The sequence below is a fragment of the Lithobates pipiens genome, unplaced genomic scaffold (genome assembly GCF_037356315.1).
Source record: "Lithobates pipiens isolate NorthernLeopardFrog02 unplaced genomic scaffold, aLitPip1_a1.2 Scaffold_19, whole genome shotgun sequence".
Taxonomy (NCBI): Eukaryota; Metazoa; Chordata; class Amphibia; order Anura; family Ranidae; genus Lithobates; species Lithobates pipiens.
The window spans coordinates 43,461,146-43,486,287 of record NW_027507764.1 but is presented as its reverse complement, the minus strand read 5'-3'; the positions used below and the strand labels follow the sequence as shown (position 1 = coordinate 43,486,287).

Below are 25,142 nucleotides of genomic sequence, written 5' to 3'. Positions count from 1 at the left end.
ATCTCCACTACTCGGCAGTGTTTGTTCATTTTGCTTATTGAATTATGGGAAGCTTTTTTCACTCTAAATATCCAATCATGTGCAAGGGAAATATAAACAAAAAAAAAAAAAAATAGGGTTGTTGCTCGCACATGATTGGATGATTGACATGAACACAGCTTTGCCTTATCTACTAAGCTAAGTTAACACAAAGTCCAATAAATAGTTAAGCAGAGAAGATGACAATGACATAGATGATACCTTTAAAAATAAGTCGGGAATAACAATTGTCATTCACACTTCTAGCCTGACACTGACAGGTCCACCTTAAAAAATCATCAATGAGTTAATTCAGGAATATTGAATAAATATATATATATATATATATATATATATATATATATATATTTTATATATGTGTGGCTTTTTTTTCAGCGGGAACAGGGGGAACGCAGTATGTATATAATGACAAGGAGTGCTGGAGGTTCTATTGCTGCTGGCTGCTTAGGGATCTATTGCTGCTGGAAGTCAATTGTTGATTGGAGAGATCTACTGTTGAGGAAGGGGCTTATTGTTGCTGGCTAGTGGGACATATTGTTGCTAGGGTGGATCTATTGTTCCTGGGGGATCTATTGTTTCTAGAGAGATCGGTTGTTGCTGAGGAGGTCTATTGTTGCGCGAAGGGATTTATTTTCTCTGGGGGGCTCTATTGTTGCTGGCTGGGCTGGGACAAAGGGTGGCTGCCCTGGGCACGGTGGGGATTTGGGGTATTTTGCTAGAAGGGGGGATTTGGGGGGGGGAACCTATGTTAGGAAAGGGGATTGGAGAGAGGGGGGATTTGTGCTAGTAGGGATGATAGTATGGGAAATTTGGGGGTGGGATTAGTGCTAGGAGAGAGTATTTGGGGGGGATTTGTGCTGGGAGAGGGGAATTTGGAGGGGGGGGGGAGAGGATTTATACTCAGAGGAAAAATTTGAGATGTAGAGGGGGGGGGGGATTTGGGGAGGGAAAGGATTTTTTAGGCTGGGGGGCTGGAAGAGGGGGATTTTTTTTTTTTGGGAAGAATTTGGATTTGCAAAGGATATTTATGCTTAGGGGGTAAGTGTGAAGATTAGTGTTTTTTTGTTTTGTTTTTTGGAGAGGAGGGAGGGGATTTTTGCTGACACATAATGCTCATACATTTTGGGGGGGGGGGGGGGTGGATTGCCGTTTCCCCATCTTCGCCCTGGGCACTTGAGTGGCCATGTCCCGGCAGTGGCTGAGGGTGATAATATATTACTGCCTTTCATTTGCAAATTATATACAAACTACTTAGCACGAAAAAAAAAATTCTGGGAGGTGGGACTGAGGGGGTAGAACTGAGGGATGGTGCTTGGAGGTGGGTAGAGGGTGGAGATTAAGGTGACGTGAAAGGGGGGAGTTCCTGCACCTATTCACTGAGAAAAAAAAACATGTATATGTATATATATATATATATATATATATATATATATATATATATATATATATATATATATCTCTCAATGTATGTATACTGTTGCCTTTTGAAAACCAGTAGCTGCCCTCAGGCTTCTTTGGATTACTGCACATCATTGCACTTTGCACCATATCAAATTAAATTAAATTAAGCCTCAAATTAGAACTATGAACAATGCCCTTTTTAAAAAGGGAAAAAATAATTGGCATTATATGTATATGCGTTGTGACAGGTTCCCTTTAATAAGGCAAGGTGCAATTGAAAAAAAATGCATGTACCCTCAGTAACCAATCAGCAGTCATCTTCTGCTGTTCTGACTGCTCTAAACCAATGAAAGATGTTGCCATTCAAGGCAAGGTGACAGATTCACCTGACATGACATGCCCACCAGCTACAGGTACTCTCTGACGCTCCATTCATCTGTAATGCTCATGGATATACCCAGTACTTCCAGGTATGGGGGGGTGGGGGGCATGTTACCTTCCCCCTTTTTCCCCTGTGCTCGGGCAGTTGTCAGGCTTAAACATGTAGGGGATGGGACAAGGTTCATTAGATTTAGGGCTCCAAAAGGCAAACTGGGTGGTGGGCAACATGAAGTAGGTAAGTATCAGGGTGACCTGTCAAGTGAACCTGCCACTTTGCCCAAAATCTAACTGATTACTATGGGGTTGATTTACTAAAAGCGTGTAAAATCTGGTGTAGCTCTTCGTAGAAACCAATCAGCTTCCATTATTTGTTTCTCGAAGCTTACTTGAACAAGCTGAAGTTGGAAGCTGATTGGCTACCACGCACAGCTACACCAGATTTTGCAGTCTCCAGGTTTAGTAAATCAACCCCAATGCATCACTGCACTTAGAACATCACCCTTATGATGCATTGATAAATAAGACCATTTGACTTCTTAAAATCTGGTTGAAGCGCGTTTGACACAGTTATCAGCTTTAGCCATAAAGCTTTGGCAGTTTTTTTTTTTTTTCCTCCCCAATTTCTCAAAAATAAAATCTCAGTCCTTCAAAATGAAATTAGAGTATATAAAAAATCTGTATATCAGTAACGTAGCTTTAATGGTCAGAGAGTGACCCGAGAGTTCCATTGGAGAAAAATATCCAATTCAGTCTAGTGGGACAGAGCCCCCTGGGTTTACAATGAAGTCCCAGTCTTTGGTGGCCCAAGTCTAGCTTGAGATGAGCCTGCTGATTTTGCTGAGTCTTTTTTTGTCCCGGCTGTGGTGGCCGTGATGGTGGGGGTGGATGGGTTTGACGTTGCCTTCGTAGTTGTGGCTGGACTCGTTGTGCTGCCTGGTGTACCTTTTGCACTTGCAGGAAGTAACTACTGTCACTTTGTAGGTTCTGCTGGTGCCATCGGCGCACTGCAGCTGTATGCGCTGGGTCCGGGTTTTGTCGTTGACACAGCGCCATTCCTGGGTGCTCCTGCGGCTCCAGTATTTGAGACCGTAGCCACCTCCGATCCAGTTGGGTAAAATGGGAAGAGGAAGGCACTCTCCAGCACAAACCAGTTCCTTTAAGGGCCTCAAACTAGTGCACTGACCATCCGATATATACTTGGTGGACCTTAGTTCTCGGCACCCAACTTGATTATGGCCTAGAAAAAGATAAAATAAAATGATTAATAATAAATACTTATATGTATATTTTGCCATCAACAATGAGCGTATTATGGTTTTGGTGCCAAGGGTTACAGGCTGCGTGTTGCATGCTGGACTATTTACTGCTAAGATAACCATAAATGATTGAAGTAGAATGTGGCCTTCAAAGGCCCACCACCTAAATTGATCATTGGCCTTCTTTTCGAGAGAGGAGCTTGATTATTGAAGCAGCCACTGTAAGGGGGGGCATCCCAACCACATAAGGGGAAATTACCCCTGATAAAGGTGTTTTAGCAGGTATTCCCTGAGACCTAGGACAATTTTTTTGTGTTTCTCCTGGTGTGAAAAGGTTGAGAAAGGCTGTTCTAGAGTAATGCTAGCTCAAGAATGAATAGGCTACGGACCCAAGTTTAGTTGACCTTGTCACACCTTTTACCAATCACTGTATTTTGCATTAGGTGTAATTATTGAAATGTATCTAAATCCAAAAATTTGTATTTTGGATAAAGTGTGGAAGAATCAAGACTGGATTTTTATTACTCTTGGCCCCTGCTGGGAAGATTCTCCCTCTCTATTTGTCCTGGTGACCATCACTACCAGGACTAATAGTCACTTGAATAGGAAAATCTTCCAACGGGAACATTTGTTTCAATGACAATTGTCTACCTGTTACTAGAAAAAAGAAGCCAGGCTATTTTACATGCTCACCCAGTGCCATGGTTAAGTCGGGACAGCTTCCATTAACTCCAAGCTTAGTCAGATGTTGGAAGTGATGACTTTAATTATGTTTACAGGCAACCTGAGAACCCTCACTAGATGACAAAACAAAAGAGGAACAGGCTGAGACGGAATTCCACAAGACCTTTATATAGTAATGAAAGTGATGACTGCTTCCTGCTCCAGCGGAAAGAGACGGTCGGCTAATGACAATGGGTCACGCCAAAACATCTCATCGCCACGTCCTGGAATCTTCGCTCTGATCTGGTGAGAGCGCGTTTTTTGTCTGGTTTCCACCTCACCTCCACAAATTTGTCATCCCCCTCGGGCTAGAAGATACTGGGAAACTTCTCTTGTTTTTTTTTTATATGTTTTACTTTTTATCAGGGGCCACAATTATATGTAATAAGGCCCCATTTTTCTCTCATGGCCATCTCAAAATTTGCTCCCCAAGGAATACTAATAACACTGCAGGTTCTTGAACTCTATAAACATTCATTTTCTTCCCCAAGTGTGTTTTCCAAGTGCTTCAGCTGCCTGCCTAAATGAGTTATGGGTCCCCTGTTCTTCTGGGCCCCATAGCAGCTACCTTCTCTACTGTAGCTATAGTAATGACCTCATTTTTACCTTATACAATCAATAGGCATGGAAACACAGAAGAGTGATGGTAGAGAAAGATCAAGTCTGTTTTTTTTCTTTTACATTTTTAGAGTATTTATCTGTCAATTTTGCCATTTTTGTCTGAGTATAGAACAGGGGTCTCCAAACTTTCCTAACAAATGGCCAGACCATGGACAGTGGGGGTAGAAAATGCTCCAGTGTCAGTAGGAGAACACCATGCCTGTGGTCAGTAGTAGGAAGAATAGTGCCCCATTGTTGGTGTCAGAGGGAGGAATAGTGCCTCATCATTGGTGTGAGTGGGAGGAATAGTGCCCCATTGTTGTCAGAGGGAGGAATTGCACCCTATCATTGGTGTAAGTGGGAGAAATAGAGCCCCATCATTGGCGTCAGTGGGAGGAATAGTGCCCCATCATTGGTGTAAGTGGGAGAAATAGCACCCCATCATTGGCGTCAGTGGGAGGAATAGTGCCCCATCATTGGTGTCAGTGGGAGGAATAGTGCCCCATCATTGGCGTCAGTGGGAGGAATAGTGCCCCATCATTGGCGTCAGTGGGAGGAATAGTGCCCCATCATTGGTGTCAGTGGGAGGAATAGTGCCCCATCATTGGTGTCAGTGGGAGGAATAGTGCCCCATCATTGGTGTCAGTGGGAGGAATAGTGCCCCATCATTGGTGTCAGTAGGAGGAATAGTGTCCCATCATTGGTGTCAGTAGGAGGAATAGCGTCCCATCATTGGTGTCAGTGGGAGGAATAGTGCCCCATCATTGGTGTCAGTGGGAGGAATAGCGCCCCATCATTGGTGTCAGTGGGAGGAATAGTGGCCCATCATTGGTGTCAGTGGGAGGAATAGTGCCCCATCATTGGTGTCAGTACACAGTCCATACTCCCATCACACACACATTCCTGGAATAAGCTCTTAAGGTACTGGTTGCTGTAGTGACCTCCAGCTGGATACTGAAATATACACAATATAATGTAGATATTCGCCAGCACACCAAGGATCTTCAATTACGCCCAAACAGTTTTTTATTGAAGAAAAATGACATCACAAACAGTGTGGTGCACTGTCCCTCTATGCCATCTTAGAAAGCTGGGGGGGGGGGGGATATGCAAAAGGATGCACAAGGAGAGAGAGCAGCGGTGAATGGTAGGAGGGACCCAGCAGGCTCCACCCACTATAGGCTGCCTGCAGAAAACGACAGAAGAGGGTGGAGACAAGACCAGCCTCCCTGCACAAGGAGAGAGAGCAGCGGTGAATGGTGGGAGGGACCCAGCAGGCTCCACCCGCTATAGGATGCCTGCAGAAAATGACAAGAGGGGGGCGGAGACAAGACCAGTCCCCCCCTGCACAAGGACAGAGAGCAGCAGTGAGCGGTCTTTATTACAGGAAGCTCCTGCACAGAGGGGAAGTCTCAGCCTGAATTACTGCAGAGATCTGGAAGAAATACACAAAGAACTCCAAGACTCAAGGAAGAATTCACATGATGAATGGATTTAGACAATATTTGCTTATCCCGGAGTTCAGCTTTAACAATCGCAGCACGTTGGCTGCGCCTTGAAATTTCACAACTGTCAGAGATCCACGCACTGAACTGCCCCGGGGCTGCAGCCAGCCTGCCAAGCGTGACCCAGAATTCTCCCCTCCCGTCAGACACATCACCTTGGAGATCCGGTGAGGGGAGGGCGGCGATGCTTTCATTAATAATGGGGACGTGTTTGCTTGTGCCGGGGGCCCTGGAGACGCGTTCCACCAGGAAGTGAAAACAAACGCTGGAACAGAAACAAAGTATTTCGTGTCTGGATGATACTTTGCATTTGTCAAGAGCCAAAGACAGGTGAGGGCGGAAGGAGATCCGGCGATCACTCGGCCTGCTCATGGGGCGGAGGTGTGAAGAGGTGTCATGGCGGCTCGGAATGGGCAGATTTCCCAACGTGGGGGCAGGAATATGCCACGTGACACCCACATTTTAGGCAACATAGGCAGCATTAATAAATCGTTTTATTATATCGATATCTTTTATTGCTATCATTTCACATTATGGATGTAAAATCCTCACTGTCACCCAACATTATTATGTTGCAACTTATCAATTCTTAGATGTGATGGCTGCATTCGTTTTCTTTATTTCCTCTATTTTCATCTGGTGATCCGGCCAGTAAGCCTGTTGTTTTTCAGAAGCTCAGGCTCTCCAGCAGAATGTATATGTTTCCATGTATGAGCTAAACCATTTACCACTGGCATACTATGTCGAACGTTTTACCCTTTTTTTCTGCTACGGTATACTGAATTTCATATCATGTACTGTAAAAGTTTAAATAAAACCTTTTTTCTGATAAAAAAAAAAAAAAACAACATTTACCACTGACAGGGGTGACTACAATGGTCAGCTTTTATTATCTATTATCCCAAAAGGGGAAAAAAAAAAGACTGCTGTAAATGATTAGAACGCGTGAGCTGGAGTTTGGCTTCAATTTGTTAGTGTATTTAAATCTGCTTGTACATCCAACACCCCCCCCCCCCCCCCCCCCAGAGCCCAGACTGACAATGCTGCTGTCTGCTGTGCCCCCTGTGCTCCTTCATCCAGTGGAGGCACTCTAATACAGGAGGTGTGTTACTGGCAATATCACCAGGTGAATGCAGAGTCTGCTGTTTACATAGGCAGACTGGCATTCTGTCTGTGTAACGAGCGATCGGTGACTCGCGGCAGACATTGGGTCCACAGAACCCGCTTATCAGCTCCTGCTGTGTAAAATCACATATACATAATATATATATATATATATATATACACACACACACACACACATAAACACTTGACTCTGCGGCTGCCCTGTAGCAGTAAATCTGCTATGGGGGGGGGGGTCGTAAAGCACTCAAATTGGCTGAAAGGACAGGCGATCCTATTGGACACCTAGACGGAGGGGAGGAGATGGATGGCGGAAGCCACCATGAAGGAGTAGAGGACACAGGAGCCACTGCCCACCACCCGCCACCTGAATGGGGTAAGCGCCGGACTGACCAGCAGACAGCAAACAAGCGAAAAAAAAATCAGATGAAGGCATTGTCAGGGGAGTACTGTGATCTCTGTGAGAGGTAAAAAAATACCTGGAAGTGTTACACGGCACTTTTATTACAATCACCATCAGGCCTTTTCACACGGGGCGGGTGTGGTCTCTCTGGGTGTTCAGCTAATCTTTCTATTGTGCGTTGTTGTATAGGACAGGACGTGGCGGTGTCACCAGGAGATCGGAAAATGCGTTCTTCTTGTATCGTTTTTAGCGAAGCCATTCAGCTGTGTGGGGATGTAACATTAGACAGGAAGAATTGGGGAAGTGGAGGGGGGGAGGGTGTACGGTTACCTGTCATACCCGGAATATATCACTGACAGGAGCACAAGGCGTTTGTCAGTTCGGGGCTGGAGGTCCCGTGGCGTTCCACGGCAGGAGAATATTAGGAAACATTCTGACTGATACAAAAGATCTGATTTTTTTTCCAATGCATAGAAATTATATTTACTTATGGTTCCTTCATACCTTCATCTTCTAGCCCAATCACACCTCCACCTTCCGACCCAATTACACCTTCACCATCTGCCCCAATACCACCTCCACCTTCTGCCCCAATCACACCTCCACCTTCCGCCCCAATCATACCTCCACCTTCCGCCCCAATCATACCTCCACCTTCCGCCCCAATCATACCTCCACCTTCCGCCCCAATCATACCTCCACCTTCCGCCCCAATCATACCTCCACCTTCCGCCCCAATCATACCTCCACCTTCCGCCCCAATCATACCTCCACATTCCGCCCCAATCATACCTCCACCTTCCGCCCCAATCATACCTCCACCTTCCGCCCCAATCATACCTCCACCTTCCGTCCCAATCATACCTCCACCTTCCGCCCCAATCATACCGCCACCTTCCGTCCCAATCATACCGCCACCTTCCGTCCCAATCATACCTCCACCTTCCGTCCCAATCATACCTCCACCTTCCGCCCCAATCATACCTCCACCTTCCGTCCCAATCATACCTCCACCTTTTGCCCCAATCATACCTCCACCTTCCGCCCCAATCATACCTCCACCTTCCGCCCCAATCATACCTCCACCTTCCGTTCCAATCATACCTCCACCTTCCGTCCCAATCATACCTCCACCTTCCTCCCCCAATCACACCTTCACCTTCCTCCCCCAATCACACCTCCACCTTCCTCCCCCAATCACACCTCCACCTTCCTCCCCCAATCACACCTTCACCTTCCGCCCCAATTACACCTTCACATTCTGCCCCAATCACACCTTATAACAATAGCAACTTTGGATGGGTATGAATTGGATGTGACTTTGGCTTTGACCAAAGATAATGGATAACAGTTGCATGTAAAACATTCAGGTATGACTTTCATGCAACTTTAATGTTAACCCTCAAAAGTCTATACCCCTCAAGTTGCATTAAAGTCAGATCAACGTAGTGCATGAACTACTTTGAAGTCACTGCAACTTTAAGTCGCACATATATGAATGGTTGCCATTGGAGAGTCGCATTACAAGTTGCACAAGTGTGAATGGGGTGTGAGTGGACCTGGTAGGAATTGGACCCAAGATCCCATGCAGCGTGGCAGATGTTTCTAAATGTGCATGGTCCTAGTGGGAATTGCAACATGGACCCCGTGCTGCAGGGTAGACTTTTTATATGCGAATGGACCTTGTAGGAATTGGACCCAGGACCCCGCTCTGCAAGGCAAACTTTTAAGATGTGAGTGTCCCTGGTAGGAATTGGACCCAGGACCCCGTGCTGCAAGGTAGACTTTTCATATGCGATTGCTCCTGGTAGGAGTTTGAACAAGGACCCCATGCTGCAAGGTAGATTTTTCATATGTGAGTGGTCCTGGTAGGAATTGGACCCAGGACTCCGTCCTGCAAGGCAGATTTTTTTTTTTAAAGCATGCATGGGCTATGCATCATAGTTCTCTGCATCAAGCTGGTGAACAACAAGCTTTTAGCAGGAAAAAATTCCAATATTATCACTAGTCCTTTCTCAGGATGGACCTGTCTTTTAATTTTCCCATAAAGATCCAAATGTCCAAATCTGTTATATTCTCTCGTAAAAGAGACAATAGAGGCATGATCTACATATTGAGCCAAGGAGACCTGTCATGGCAAAATGGAAAAATGTGAGCTGTCATTTTCTTACTTGAAGATGCTAGTTGCCTGGCTGTTCAGTACTTTGAGTCACTGGCATGACAGCCAGGCCACTAGCATTTACAGAAGGAAATTCCCACCAGGACAGGTTAATTTTTAGGTGGACATCTCAATAACTCCATGTAAGCCTCCATGTAGGGCCATCTTAACACATGGGCACAACTGGGCCCTGCCCAAGCGCCACCAGGTGCATGGAGGCCCCATGATAATCTTGCATCATGCTTGCCAACTGTCCTGGATTTGCCGGGACAGCCACGATTTTTACTAAGCAGTCCCGGGATAGCCGTGCCCCAGGCAGAGTCCCGGAATCTGAGCTGCGGGTAAAGCAGCAGCCTGTCACTGGGCTAAATCCACAGTAGGAATTACATCTCCCCTCTCTATTTTCATCCCGCAGTTTCCGTTGCTCTTCAGAGGCTTTGCAGGGGCTAAGGAAGAACCCCAAAGGAGGAACATCTTACTACTGCTGCTTCTTGTGTGTAATAGGAGAGAAATCCTGGCAGGGATTGGGGCCCCAGTGAACTACTTTGCCCAGGGACCCATGATGCTATTAAAGGGGCCGTGTCTCCATGAAGAAAGTCCAGACGTGCCGCAATGTACAGCAACAATATAGTTTTCCAGAAACAGCTCCACATTTTATTATCTCCTTGAGCTCCAGTCAGTGACTTTGCCTAGGCTCAGATGATGTCATCAGTCTGCTGCAGGCCAGAGGAAGCATTTCCTCAGTCTCCCCCCCCCCCCAGTGATCCGACTCTACCATCAGAGAGCATATGTGTAGGCAATCTCAGCTGTGGCCCTCAACAGCACTTTAGGACCACACATAATATTCAACATAGGACAGGAGATTATCAGATACAACAGAGACTTGGGGGGGGGGGGGGGGTACTAAAGGGCCACATATGGCCCCTGGGTGCAGGTTGGGCACGAGAGCCATACACTATAAGGAATCACATAACTGACCTACATGTTGCAGCAATGGGCAATACAAACTGTCCACCAAGCCGAGGTATTATCTCTGTGTACAACGTTGCCTGCTCAGTGGTTGGTAGTTATGCGTTACTGTGGAGGGGTTCAATGTAGTGCATGCCTAGAGCTATTCGTTGGAATTTATGTAACAGGTTAGCTCTCAGGTAATTGCCCTTTTTATGTATAATTATGGTAGAGTGCAGGGATTAGATTGTAAGCTCTTCTGCATCAGAAACTAATGTCAATTATTCAATGTTTTCCAAATACAGCTGATCATACACAGATACACAATGCACAGAAAGACCCCAATTTTTTTAAGTTTGATCGACTCTATTCCTCCACTTGACAGGTATCATTAATCTGGCATACCAGCCCTGTAAGACTTTTGGCACCAGCAGTCACATCTTACTTCTAGGCAGTGAGCCCATTCAGTAAAAACACGCACACCCTACCAACTATCCCCGGTCTCCAGCTTCTGAGGATCTGTACCTGGCAATGTCCCTGAATTTCAAAACTGACTAGTTTCTCTGCATGGAAAAGAAGAAAAGTAACAGCGCTCTCTGCAGGGACAACTCAATCCATAGACCAGGTCCACTCACAGGTGCCAAGGCTCAATGTGTCCCAACACACTCCAATGCAACAGTAGTAAGAAGAGCCGGCAACACTGTAATCCTTGAAGTGTTGTTTATTTTTTTTTTTTTTTTTTTTTTTTTTTTTTTTTTTTAACCACTCAGTGAAATCAATTTAATAACCATGGGACCATCTCAGCTTACAGCTCAGCGTCCCTTCCATGCAGTCACATCATAGTGGCAAGTTTTTTTTTTTTTTTTTTTTTTTTTTTGAGAGTGTTAATGCCAGGCTAACAACCTTCATAATAACCATATCATCCCTCCGGTATCACACTCCCATCTTATCCCCCTTCTAGTTCTTACCTCGACCCCCCCCCCCCCCCTCCTTCCTATCTGTGGACCACCTTATCTTGTTTTCCCTGTGAGAGTTTTAATTTCTATCTAGTTTGTACCTTATTGTATCTTGTCTACACCTATTTTAGGGCTTTCTCAACCCCTCTGAGATGAGCCATTTCTTCCTAAAATCTGCCCAACACTTCCATTTCTCTATGATTGGTGTATTACTCCGCTCTTCCAAGCTGACTCTCAAACACTCCATCTTATAGGTCTTTTCTACCGCATCCACCCATTCCCACATTGACGGGGCCTCCTTCTCTTGCCATTTTTTCGGTATTAGTTTTTTACCTGCATTCAGCAAATGGGGAATCACCGATTCCTTATATTGTCTGAGCCCAATTTTTGTCCCATGGAATAACACTACCCAGGGATCAGCTTTCACCTCTTTGTTAGTAATCTCTTTAATGAAGGCTAGGATTTGGTTCCAGTACAGTTCTATTTTTGGACAACTCCACCACAGATGTGTCATCGTGCCCAACTCTTTACATCCCCGCCAACACTCCCTAACACCATCCCGCTGAAATTTACTTTTCCTCTCTGGGGTGTAGTACCATCTCGTCATACATTTGAAACTCATTTCCGTAGTTCCAGCATCTACCGCTGAGCCATGCACTAATTTAAATATTTTCCTTAATATTGTGTTATCTGGTTGTGTTCCTAGTTCCCTCCCCCATTTTTTGATGTACACAGGTACCCCCAGCTCTACTCCCTCCACCAGCGTTCTATACCATCTCGAAACAATTTTCTTTGATGTCTTTAATGAACATAATTGTTCCAAAGGAGTTAAATCTTCCGCTGTTCTAATCTGTGGGGGGAGTTTTTTAATAAAACTTGAAAGCTGTGCGTACCTCCACTCATCAATTATCATCATCTCTTTTTTTTGTGCCAACTCGTGATATGGTGCTATCCCTTCCCCTTTCATTACATCTTTTAATTTTACCTCTTCCTTGACCCAGTTTCCTCCTATCTCCTGACACCCTGGTAAAAAAAAATTATTGTGCTTTAACGCTATAAGTGGTGAATTGTATTTCCCATTAAATTGCCTATATATCTTATCCCAAATCCGCAACGTGTTTCGTGTAATGTTGTTCCCTTCCAAAAATACACTTCTCTCATGTGGTGGGTTCCAAATTTGCTTCTCCAATTTTGTTCTGCATAATTCGTGTTCCAATCTCACCCATCTTTTCTCTGTGTTATCCCTTCTACTCCATTCACTCACTCTGGACACTACAACTGCTTCATAATAAGTCTGCACGTCTGGCATTGCCACTCCACCCCTATTTTTTGGTTGTCGAAGTGTCGCGAAGGCCACCCTAGCTTTTTTATTTTTCCAGATAAATTTCATTAGGATGGTTTTTAATTTCGATAGGTATACATTGGACAAAGGTATTGGGAGCATCTGAAACCTATATAGGATCTTAGGGAATATTATCATCTTTAATGAGTTTATTCTCCCCAACCACGATAGTGGTCTATAACTACACCTTTTACATTCTGCCTGTATCTCATCTAATAACGGAATGTAGTTACAGCGGTACATTTTCCTTTCTGTTTTTGATAGTTTTATCCCTAAATATTTCAGTTCGCTCCTCCACTGGATTTTCCAATTCTGTTGCATACTTTGTGCCTCTCGCTTGCTAATATTAATATTCATTATCTCCGATTTTGACCTATTAATTTTAAAGTTTGACACTTCCCCATATTGGTCTAGTAGATTTAATAATTCTGGCATAGATGTCTTGGGGTTGTTTAAATACAATAATATATCGTCCGCAAAAGCGGAGTATTTGTATTCAACTTTTCCCACTTTCACCCCCTCTATTCCAGGGTCTCCCCTTATTGCCGCTAAAAGTGGTTCCAAAGAGAGCACAAATAGGAGGGGCGAAAGCGGGCAACCTTGCCTTGTACCCCTCTCCATCTCAAAGGCCTCTGACTCACACCCATTAACTTTTATACATGTCTTTGGGTGTTCGTACAATACCTTCACCCTCTGTATCATCTTTGATCCTAACCCCATCTTCTCCAGTGTCTTAAACATAAACCCCCAGTCTACTCTGTCGAAGGCTTTCTGTGCGTCCAGCGACAGAAGCAGACTGGGGGTTCCACCCTGTCGCATCTTCTGGAGTAGGAGGAGTGTCTTTATTCCGTTGTCCTTCCCTTCCCGACCCCCTATGAATCCTGTCTGATCTGGGTGAACCAGTGTTGTCATTAAATCCTTCATTCGCTCTGCAAGTACTTTAGCATAGAGTTTTGTATCTGCGTTTAACAGCGAGATCGGCCTGTAGCTGGTGCACTGCGTGGGATCCTTGCCTTCTTTCTGGATTAATGTAATTGTTGCCATTAAATCTTCCCTACTCATTCCATATTCTTCTCCCAAACCATTCATGTACCGGCACATTTGGGGGACAAGGGCTTCTCTGAATGTTTTGTAATAAAATGTTGTAAAACCATCTGGTCCCGGGGATTTTCCTATAGCTGATTTTAATAGTGCTCTCACTATTTCTTCTTCCGAGATTGGCCTTTCGAGCATCTCCCTTTCAGTGGGGGTAATTTTAGTGAGTATAGTTTTTCCCAAGAATTCCCTAATCTTCTTCTCTTTCTCCCCGTTATTTGCACCTACCTTACTATCTGAGAATATCCCCTCAAAGTATGATCTGAAGATTTCTGCTATATCTTTGGTGGTATGGAACATTTTCCCATTTTTATTCTTAATTACCCCAATAAAATTTTTCCCTTTTTTCTTTTTTAACATTCTAGCTAGAAACTTACTTGGTTTATCTCCCCATATATATTGTTCCTTGGCCAATCCTTTAAACACCATCCTAGCTTCTTGGTCTAGAAGGTCCTTCAGCTCCATCCTTGCCGTTAATATCTTTTTAAGTACCAGATCTTTTTGTAACCTACTTTTTTTATGAACCTGTTCCAACTGGTGTATCTCTCTCATTAAATTGTTGATTTTTTCGGCTCTCATTTTTTTCTTTTTAGATCCCATAGATATCAGTATCCCCCTTATATAGGCCTTATGTGCATCCCACAACGTATGGCTTTTGATTTCCTCTGTGTCGTTATGTATAAAATATTGTTCGATCGCACTCGCAATTTTTATTCTGTCCTCCTCCCCAAGCAGTAACTCTTCATTCAACCGCCATGTAGAGGTTTTCCTTCCTATCCTTGAAATATTCAAGCATAGTTTTACCGGAGCATGGTCCGAGAGGGTCATAACTTCTATCCCCGTGTCCGTCACATATTCCAATAGCCCATGGTCTATGAAAATATAGTCGATACGTGAATACGTCCCATGGACTGTAGAATAGAAGGAATAGTCACGTACCAGAGGATTCTTTACTCTCCATATATCTACTAATTGATTTTTGTACAGCTTTTGTAGTAAATTTTTATGTGCAGAGCTTCTCATCTTCTTTACATCCGATGAACTATCTACTTCCGGATTGAGGCCGAAGTTCATATCCCCCATCATAATTACATAACCTGTTTTAAAATTCATAAGTTTATTTAATGTCTTATTTAAAAAACTGATTGGATTGCTATTGGGTGCATATATATTTACCAAAGTACACTCCAGTTCCTCTAGAGTACCCTTTAGAAACAGATATCTTCCCTCTGCATCGCACATTTTTTCACTTAATTGAAATCTTGTACTTTTAGAGAACCCTATCGCTACCCCTCTACTTCTAGCCGATATGGTATCGCTATAATACCAGACCGGATAGTTGCTAGAGTACAGCCTTATGTTTGATGTGAGGGAGATATGAGTCTCCTGGAGGGATACAACGTCGGCCTCATACCGTTTTAGCTCTGCTAGGATCTTATGGCGTTTTGTTGGGGTATTCATGCCCTTAACATTATAGGACATAAATTTCAAGCCGTCTATTTTGCTGTTACCCATCTATTTGTCCTAGTGCTCCCCAGCCCTGCAAAGGTACTTTGTCTCATGTTTATTTGGGTGGTCCACATTATTTTTCTTTCTCTTTCCTCCCTAACCCCTCTTTCCACTTTACTTTCCTTCCCCCACCTTACACCCTCCCGCCTCCCTCCTCCCCCCCCCCCCCCCTGACTCCCCGCGCCAACCCTCCCCCTCCCCCCTCCTCCCAACCCCAATGGCCTATTATCGGCCCTTGTTAGGTTAATGGTCGTACATACCCCTACCATCTCCTAATCTATTTGTTATGAGGGTTTGGGGCTTTTTCGCCTGCGCCTCTCCCGCCTCTTCCCCTGAGACGGGAGGTATTAAATTCCACATCCTTGTTTTGATTTATATCTTCCCTTCTTTCCTTCTCCTTCACCCCTCTTCCTTTCCCCAAACCCTTTCCCCCCTCCCCCTACATTGAGCCAATTATTTCATCTTGCCAGCCTGGAAGTGCAGGCGGGCATATTCCCAATTTCTCGCAGAACTCTTCCAAATCTTCCGGGAAACTCAGCTTTGCTGATTTACCATCTTTGTTCCCTATTAAGCAAGCAGGAAAACCCCATCTGTATTTAATGTTATGGGCTTGCAGTTCGACTAACAGGGGTTTCAAAAGTTTTTTCCTTAAAAGCGTCTCGGGTGCAATGTCCGGAAATATCTGTATTTCTCTACCTTCATACACAAGTGGGGTTTTTCCCCTTAACTTTTTCCATATTTCCTCTTTTTCATCAAAAAATGTGAACCGCACAATTATATCTCTCGGTCTATCCAAATCTCCAGTTCTTGCTTTACCGATTCTATGAATTCTATCGATCCTTAGGGGGGCTCCCGTCTCATTTCCCCAGCAGGGGGATAGAATGCTATTTAGTATTGATCTTAAATCTTCCCCTTTAGTTTCCGGAATCGAGCGGAGCTTCAAGTTTTGCCTTCTGCTTCTATTCTCCTGGTCTTCCAATTTATAGAGCATATTCCTTTGTGTTAGTTGTAATATTTTTAATTGATCTGACACTTTGTTTAACTCTAAGGCTTGGAGGTCGATGCGATTTTCTGTAGCTTCTACTCTCTCTAGTAGTCCTCCTAAATCTTCTCGAAGTCCCCTAATATCTGTTTTAATTGCATTCTCCAGTTTTAAGAGCATCTCCGCCATTTCTCCTTTTGAGGGGGGGAGATCTTCTGTCCTTGATTCTTCCATTTTACTACTCTCCCATTCGCTATGTGTTATTGTGTCCTCCCTGTCCTGGTGTGCTCCTCCGCCCTTATGTTTTCCTGTTCCCTTCTTGTAATCTGAGATGGTTGGTTGCCTTTTATCCGATCCCGATTCTTTGGGGCTTGCTCCTTGTGTCATATATTGTTGAATAGTCGTATCATAGCTCTTATCTTTTAAATTTCGTGAGGCTCCACTTTTCGCCATCTTGTTCGCTGATTTACTCATATTTCACTATATTTCAAACTTATATGAAACCGAGCACCCCAGTAACTCTTTCCTTTTAGTCCTGAATCCTCATTGGAGTCGCTTCCTCCTGCGATTCGCCTTCTATGTGGCTAATTAATTCTATTTATCTCTTTGCTCCCCAATTTTGCTTAGGGGTTACCAACCTACCTCCTACCATATGCCTGTGTTCCACTGGCTGACTGCCCGGGGGTCCCTCACAGTTGACTTCCTCTCTCAGTAGATTAATACTGCACCCCGTTATTATTACTTTAACAGCTTCCCCAAGTTATTACCCCCTCTAAATGGTATAAATATATATCCTGGGGGGATGTTTTGCTTAGACTAAGGGCGACCTCGTGTTGTGCCAACCCTCCCCTAGGCATAGGCCTGTGGAACCTGGGGAGCGCAGAGTCGTCCGAATATGTTATCGAGTGTCTTTAGCAACGTGCCATCTTGATGTACCAGGCCCAGTACAAGGAGAATTGACAGACAGGCTGTAAGAATTGGCCCCCAAGCCTTATTTCAAACGTATACCCCACAGGAAGGAGAGAAAGGAAAAAAAAAAAAAATTAGATATATAAGAGGTCCGGGGGAAAATGCGCATTGATCTGAGAACAGGTCCCGGAATCAACTCATGCGACTTTTCACCGTGCTGTTTAAGATGTACAATGTCATGTATAATTGAGGTAGTCTGTCTTGTTTTGTTCAATTTGTCTGCTGCAGAGACAATACGCATCTATCCCATAGAGCCATCAATATCTTGGGGCTGCACCTTTAAATTTCCTGCCCCAGATATATCCAGCCATGCGTTTGGGCCTAAAAATGTGTGGTAGCGAATACATCCCGTTACAGTTTATTCATCCTTGCTATATCTTCTTCTAGGATTCTTTAAATCAGATTTGCTTCTCTGATCACCTCCAAGCATGCCAGAGAAAAAAAGAGCGGAGAAAAAAAATGCTTTTTCTAACTCATTCCGTTATGTCCGTGCTCTAATATGTATAAACTGATTCTGCAATCAATGTTGCTCACAGGTGGGGATACTTCTCTCAGCAGGTGCAATCTCAACAGGATAAAAGTGGACCCTCAGAGGCTTCCTCCACATATCTATATGCGACTCTCCTTGTCAATATGTGTTTATCGCCATAATTTTTAGAACCATGCGACTTTTCCAGCGTGTTGTTTCACATGTGTAATTGTCATATGCGATTTTTGGGATAGTCTGTGATGTATTAATCAGTTTTATCTTGCGGGGATAATAATGTGTCAACCCAGCGGATCTACCACTGTCTTAGGACATTGCCTTCTAGGTTCCTGACTCAAAATAAATCAAGCAGCTTTCGATATAGGCATATGTGAAAAAACTGCAGTCCTGTTTATGGTTTATCCGGCCATGCAAAAAAAGACTTCCCTTTAGGACTCTTGAGGTTCAACTCTACTCAGCGGGAACACCCAGCCACATTAGTGCACACCTTACATCAAACGCTTTAACCATCTATGTATGCAAGACTCCCCTTACCAGCTTAAGCTGTCTCCATTTTCACATTGATTGCTTTCCCCTATATACATATATATTACTCTGCCGAGACATTGTGATGTTAATGAAGTTACCGTCCTTTTCTCTGCTGTATCTCCTGCTAGAAACATCCCCGGATACCTCCGAAGTCCTGATGCTTAGACGAGGGAATCAGCTGTGCGGGGGAACGAGGGGGGGGCCATCCGGAGAGCTGTGAGGGTCAGGTAGTGTTCTGTTCCAAGGGCTGTGGAATACTGCTACACCGCTCCGAGCTACTGCCCCGTGGGCTCCCGCATGGCTGGGCTGGGGTCTCTCACCTCCCCGCTCCAAGCCATGTCCTGCTTCTTGTTCGTCGGTGCGGTGTGCTGTAGCGCTGGCGGCCCCTCCCCTCGGGCGGACGTTACGCCCTCTCGTCACTCATCCGCCCCAGCTGTCGGAAGAAGTGTTGTTTATTGGTGCATCAGAGTGACAGTAAAACAATAATACTGACGCGTTTCGGCAATAGCCTTAGTCATAGCTACAACTAAGGCTATTGCCGAAACGCATCAGCTTTATTGTTTTACTGTCACTCTGATGTACCAATAAACGACACTTCAAGGATTACAGTGTTGCCGGCTCTTCTTACTACTGACTAGTTTTTCTGTCAATCTCCCTTTTTCGGAAAGTGTACCATCTATGAACACTCAACAATTTGTTGATGAGCCAAACGTTATCAGGATTATTTTATTAAAAAAGAAAAAATTTCATTTTTTAAAATATAAATGTTCTGAAGGTCTACCAAGGCACAATGTTGATAAATACACGGTCGTGGTGGGCAAAACATTCCTGGGAATTTTAACAAAGTGTCATATTTATGAAACGTGTTTAAAAACACCAAGACTCGGTGACAAAACATTTCTGGGATTTCGACTAAAGTATTATATTTTTGAAACACGGTGTCCTAAACGTCTACCAAGAGTGAGAGAGAGTCCAGAGACTGGCATCACAAATGGTGAAAGTTTTGAGGGATACAACCCTGGAATGGTGAAAGATCTGAAGGGTAAAACCCTGGAATGGTGAAAGATCTGAAGGGTAAAACCCTGGAATGGTGAAAGGTCTGAAGGGTAAAACCCTGGAATGGTGAAAGATCTGAAGGGTAAAACCCTGGAATGGTGAAAGGTCTGAAGGGTATAAACCTTGGCATGGTGAACAGTCTAAAGCAGGGTTCTCAAACTGGTGGCTCTCCAGCTGATGTGATACTACAAGTTCCATGAGACATTAGAAGGCTGACAGTTCCAAGCATGACTTCAGCAGGCAGAGGCATGATGGGATTTGTAGTTTCGCAAACAGCTGGAGGGCCGCCAGTTTGAGACCCCTGGTCTAAAGGATAAAACCCTGGCATGGTGAAAGGTCTGAAGCATAAAACCCTGGAATGCTGAATAGTCTGAGGGATAAAACCCTAGAATGGTGAAAGGTCTGAGGGATAAAACATCAATCGAAACCTGGAGGAGCTCAATATGTCCAGCCTCAAGGAAAGATAGAAACTTTACATACTTTTAGGGTGAGATTACGGTTCAAGAGGGCATTATTTTTTTTATGTAAAACTAAGACCAAGAGCAGAGGACTAGCAGGAGGGAAGATAAAAAGTTTGATTTACAGAAGGAGTAGTTGATACATGGAATAGACTTCCAGCAGAGGTAGTGAGCCAGTGAATATAACATTTTGCGAATAAGCATTGGTCTATGCTGAAATATAGTGACTTGAAGGTCTACTAAGGCATTATGTTGATAAATGCCGGGCTTGAAGGCAAAATATCCTTGAGAATTCCACTAAAGTGTAACATTTTTTAAATACTGTGTCCTGAAAGTCTACTAAGAGTTCAGAGATCAGCACCAAAAAATGTTATAGGGTCTAAGGGATTATCTATAACAGCCTTTCTCAACCTTTTCAACACAGAGGAACTCTTGAAATAACTTCCCCGACTCAGTGAACCCTTCCTAAATAGGACTATATCTACAAGCCTTGATACATTAGTGTGATGATCACTGGGAAGTCATTAGGAAGAATTCCCCCTCAAAGATAGCTAAAAAGATCAATGGTGTCAGTGGGAACTTATCTGAGAGGTAGTGAGCCAACCATGTAAACATTCTTAGAATAAACTGAAATATATTGTTCGAAATGTCTACCAAGGCACTTTGTTGCTAAATACACAGGTTTGGTGGCAAAAAGACCCTGTGAATTCGACAAAAGTGTCATATTTTAGGAATAGTGTTCTGAAGGTCTACCAAGGGTCCACCAAAAATGGTGAAAGGTCTGAGGGATAAAACATAGGCGAAACTGGAAGAACATGGTATGTTTAACTTTAAGGAAAGAAGAGAAAGTGTGAAACCGTTTAATACTTTGAAAGGTGTGGATAAGGTTCAGGAGGACAACATTTTCAGCATGAAACCAAAGTCCACCAAGAGTCCAGAGACCTTTCACCAAAAAACAGTGAAAGGTCTGAACAATAAAACATATCAGGAGAAACTAGAAATACTTAGTATGTTCATCTTCAATGAAAGAAGCGAAAGACTGAAACTTTTTAATACAATGAGGGTGTGGACAAGGTTCAGAAGGACAGAATTTTCAGTATGAAGCTAAGGTCTACTAAAGCTGGCTACACAATATACAATTTTCGTTTAGATTTACCAAAACCATATAAGATGAGGTTAAACCTAGACACTTTCAAATTGTATGCAATCAGGCAGACCCTTGCACTACATAGCTGAAGGTATATCTAAAGGAAATTGGACAAAAAAAAAAATTTGTATAGTGTGTAGCCAGCTTAAGAGTCCAGAGGTTGGCACCAAGAATCGTAAAAGGTCTGAGAGATAAAACATATCAGGAGAAACTGAAAGAACTTGGTATGTTCAGCTTCCAGGAAAGAAGAGAGGGACTGAAACCTTTAAAAAACACTGAGGGTATGGATAAGGTTCAGGAGGACAGAATTTTCAGTATTAAGCTCTACCAACTACCAAGAGTCCAAAGATTGGCACCGAAAAAATGGTAAAGGTCTTGGCAATAAAACATATCAGGAGAAACTGGAAGAACTTAGTATGTTCAGCTTTGAGGAAAGAAGAGAAAGACACACCTTTTAACATATTGAGGATATGGATGAGATTTAGGAGGACAGAATTTTCATTATGAAGCTAAAGTCTACCAAGAGTCCAAAGATCGGTACCAAAACGGTGAAAGATCTGAGAGATAAAACATATCAGGAGAAACTGGTAAAGCTTGCTATGTTCAGCTTCCCATGAAAAGAAGAGAAAGACTGAAACCTTTTACTACATTTGGGGGTGTGGATAAGGTTCAGGACATGATTTTCAATATGAAGCCAAGATCAAGAACAGAGATATGACCAGGAAAAAAAAAAAGTTCACAAGGAAAGTATTATTGTGCTAAAAGAGTAGTCAATGCTTGGAACGGACTTCCAGCAGCAGCAGTGGGCTAATCAACAGGAAGAGCATTTAAACATGCTTGAGATAAAGATAGGTCTATGTTTAAAAAAAATAGGTGAAAATAAATAAATAAATAGGAGAAAATAAACAAATAAATGACCCCAATTTGTTAAATTCAAACAAAAAATATATAAAATGAACAGACTTGATGGGCCACTTAATGTTTTTCTACCATCACTCTTCTGTGTTTTTATATTTCTACTTTATCAAAAAACAAAATTATAAAATTTAATTATTTGAATTAGCTCATGTGATTTATGTTATTTTTATTGATAGTGTTTTATTTTAATGCTTCCTTGTTCACACCAGACATTTTAGCACATATCTGTGGGTTGAAGGTAGCTGCTGATAAAAATCAGCGTCACTCCAATTGTATTTATTTTTGTATTTTTGGATGCAGCGATGTCTGTTTTCACTTTCATGTTTGGGTGTCCTCACACATCATCAGCCAGCAGCTTTCCCCATTGCACAAAAAAAAAAAAAAAAGAATTGAATATTTCACCGGGTATAATTACACATCTTTGTCACTTTAAGGGGGTCGATTTACTAAAACTGGAGAGTGCAAAATCTGCTGCAGCTCTGCGCAGAAACCAATCAGCTTCCAGGTTCTATTGTCGATGCTCAACTGAACAAGCTGAAGTTAAAATCTGATTGGCTAACATGCACAGCTGCACCAGATTAAGCAGTTTTTAGTAAATCATCCCCATTTAATTTAATTTATTTTTTTCTTGTTGTTGATTGGGTGTAGCTCTGCCTGTTTTTTTTTTTTTTTTACATCAATAAAAATACACCGGGAATGCCCCAAGGCTCTGTTCTGTAACCTTCTCTTTTAAAACAAATAAAAAGAATTTATAAAAAAAAAAAAAAAAATACAAATAAAAAATACACCAGCTTGGCAACCTGTTCCTGGAAATTCAACTAAAAACAAAAGTTAATGAAAAAACAAAAAAAAAAAAATAGAAAAAAATAAAAAACAAAAACAACAAAAAAATAAAATAAAAAATAATTGGTAGACTCGATGGACTACTTGGTCTTTTTCTGCCATCGCTTTTCTATGTTTTTATATTTTGTTACAAACGAGTTGAATGGCCATCGAAAAGCGAAACATCACTTTGCCAATCGGTGGCATCACATAACCACCCCCCCCCCCAAAAAAAACAGCGACACGGAATATAATTAAAGGGATTTTTAGTGGTTAAAAAGTACTAAGGTCCTACAAAAGCTCCAGAAGAAGCCACGTTTGCGGTGAAACATGTGGTAATATTCGAAAAAAGCGAATTAAAGGGATACTCACTCGTTCTGTCCACGGGCGAGTCGAGTGGGTGTCTGCCCCCGTTGCGGGCTTGGTTGATGGAGCTGCTGTTGGCGGCGGTCAGCAGATGTTTATCCACATGGGAGTAGAGGATCTCCGTGCCGTCGTTCTTGAAGGACAAGCAGCTTTTGAAGAAGATGCAGGAGAGGTAGAAGAGGCAGCGTTGGAGGGGAGAGATGAGCATGGTTGCCTGGTGCCTGGATCTGAATGGTTTTCGCCTTCCTGCCTTTTTGGGATTGTGAACTTGCCTGGAGATGCCTGGGCTTTATATAGTCAGGGGGGGCTTGGCATTCATTCAGGTGTCAACTTCTGCAGAGGGGAAGTGATGGTGGGAGGGCCATCGGCAGGCTTGCTGAGATTTGCTCGCAGCCAAAGTGCACAGCGATGCTGTTCTTTACAATACAGGGGGTGCAAGTTACACAGAGCAAGAAAAAAAAAAAATGAAAAAATAAAAAATTGTCAGTGTGACCCTGGGAGGTCTGACATGACAATGGCAGGAAGGAGGAGATCCATTTAGCCTCCGGGTTCAATGGTTTGCTTTGTTTGGGCTGCGTTGGCCAGCTCCTGCTGGTGCAATTATCAGGGACGTCCTTGAGCTATGCGGAGAGGCTAGCCTGAGACGCGGCACAATCAGCACAAAGCTGCAGGTCCCGATTAGTTCTACGAGTACATGACGACTGTATTCATAAGAGCGGACTCTTAAAGGACCAGTCCACCCAAAAAAAAAAAAAAAGTGATATTTTAGTTGCAGGTGGAGCTTCGTGGGCTGAGTCGCCCTCTGGCTTCTTCTAGGTTTTGGACGCTCCAAAGCCCCATAGACACAATCGGAATGGGCGGCACAGTGGTGTAGTGGATACCACTTTCACCTAGCAGTAAGAAGGGTCGCTGGTTCGAATCCAAACCACGACACTACCTGCTTGGAGTTTGCATGTTCTCCCTGTGCCTGCGTGGGTTTCCTCCCACACTCCAAAGACATGCTTAATTAATTGGATCCTGTCTAAATTGTCCCTAGTATGTATGAATGTGAGTTAGGGACCTTAGATTGTAAGCTCCTTGAGGGTAGGGACTGATGTGAATGTACAATGTCTATGTAAAGTGCTGCGTAAATTGATGGCGCTATATAAGCAACTGAAATAAATAAATTCCGCCAGCAAGAGTCGGAATCTTAGCTTTTGGTCAGAAATTTCCGACCGTGTGTACGCTCCATCGGACTTTTGCTGGCGGAATTCCAGCCAGCAAAAGATTGAGAGCGGGTTCTCTATTTTTTTTCGGTCGGAAAAAAGTCCAGATCGTAAAAATTGCGTTCGTCTGTACAAATTCCGACGTGCAAAAATTCCTACGCACGCTCGGAAACAATACGACCCATGCTCGGAAGCACTGAACTTCATTTTCTCGGCTCGTCGTAGTGTTGTACGTCACTGCGTTCTCGACGAGGGTCGAAAGTTCAGAGAACTTTTGTGCGACCGTGTGTATGCAAGCCAAGCTTGAGCGCAATTCTGATACAATTTATTGTTCTTGGTCACTTTCAAAGTCCCGCCCACCAATGGGGGGGGTTTTCATGTGTTTTTGCTTTTGGGTTTTAATATTGCTTTAAGTCTTGAGAATTATGGCAGGGAGATCTCACTCTTGTACCTCGTACACACGTGCGGATTTTCCGTCTGAAAAACTTTGGATGTTTTTTCCGACGGAAAATCCGCCCGTGTGTACGAGGTACAAGAGTGAGATCTCCCTGCCATAATTCTCAAGACTTAAAGCAATATTAAAACCCAAAAGCAAAAACACACGAAAACCCCCCCCATTGGTGGGTGGGACTTTGAAAGTGACCGAGAACAATAAATTGTATCACAAATAGGAAATTCATTACAAAGACATATATTGAATAAAAGACTTAAGTCATCAAGGACAAAAGAGTACTTCAATTTTTATATGTTTGATTGGATTTGCAAA

At 43.4% G+C, this 25,142-nt stretch overlaps 1 protein-coding gene across 1 annotated transcript; it reads right to left on the bottom strand.

Moving 5' to 3' along the window:
- Nucleotides 1–420: 420 nt before the first annotated feature.
- SOSTDC1 (sclerostin domain containing 1) lies at nucleotides 421–23,564 on the bottom strand. Its single transcript, XM_077490698.1, has 2 exons — nucleotides 23,178–23,564; nucleotides 421–3,058 (listed from the first exon to the last, which is right to left on the bottom strand). Exons 1-2 carry the CDS (start codon nucleotides 23,377–23,379, stop codon nucleotides 2,631–2,633), a joined length of 630 nt encoding a protein of 209 aa, XP_077346824.1. The 5' UTR covers nucleotides 23,380–23,564; the 3' UTR covers nucleotides 421–2,630.
- Between the last annotated feature and the right edge of the window lie 1,578 nt (nucleotides 23,565–25,142).

Excerpts from the sequence above, each read along its gene's own strand:
- SOSTDC1 (XM_077490698.1), bottom strand. The coding sequence starts at position 23,379 with ATGCTCATCTCTCCCCTCCAACGCTGCCTCTTCTACCTCTCCTGCATC. Across the intron at positions 3,059-23,177 it reads CTCGCCCGTGGACAGAACGA|GCCATAATCAAGTTGGGTGC; the intron begins GTGAGTATCCCT and ends ATCTTTTTCTAG.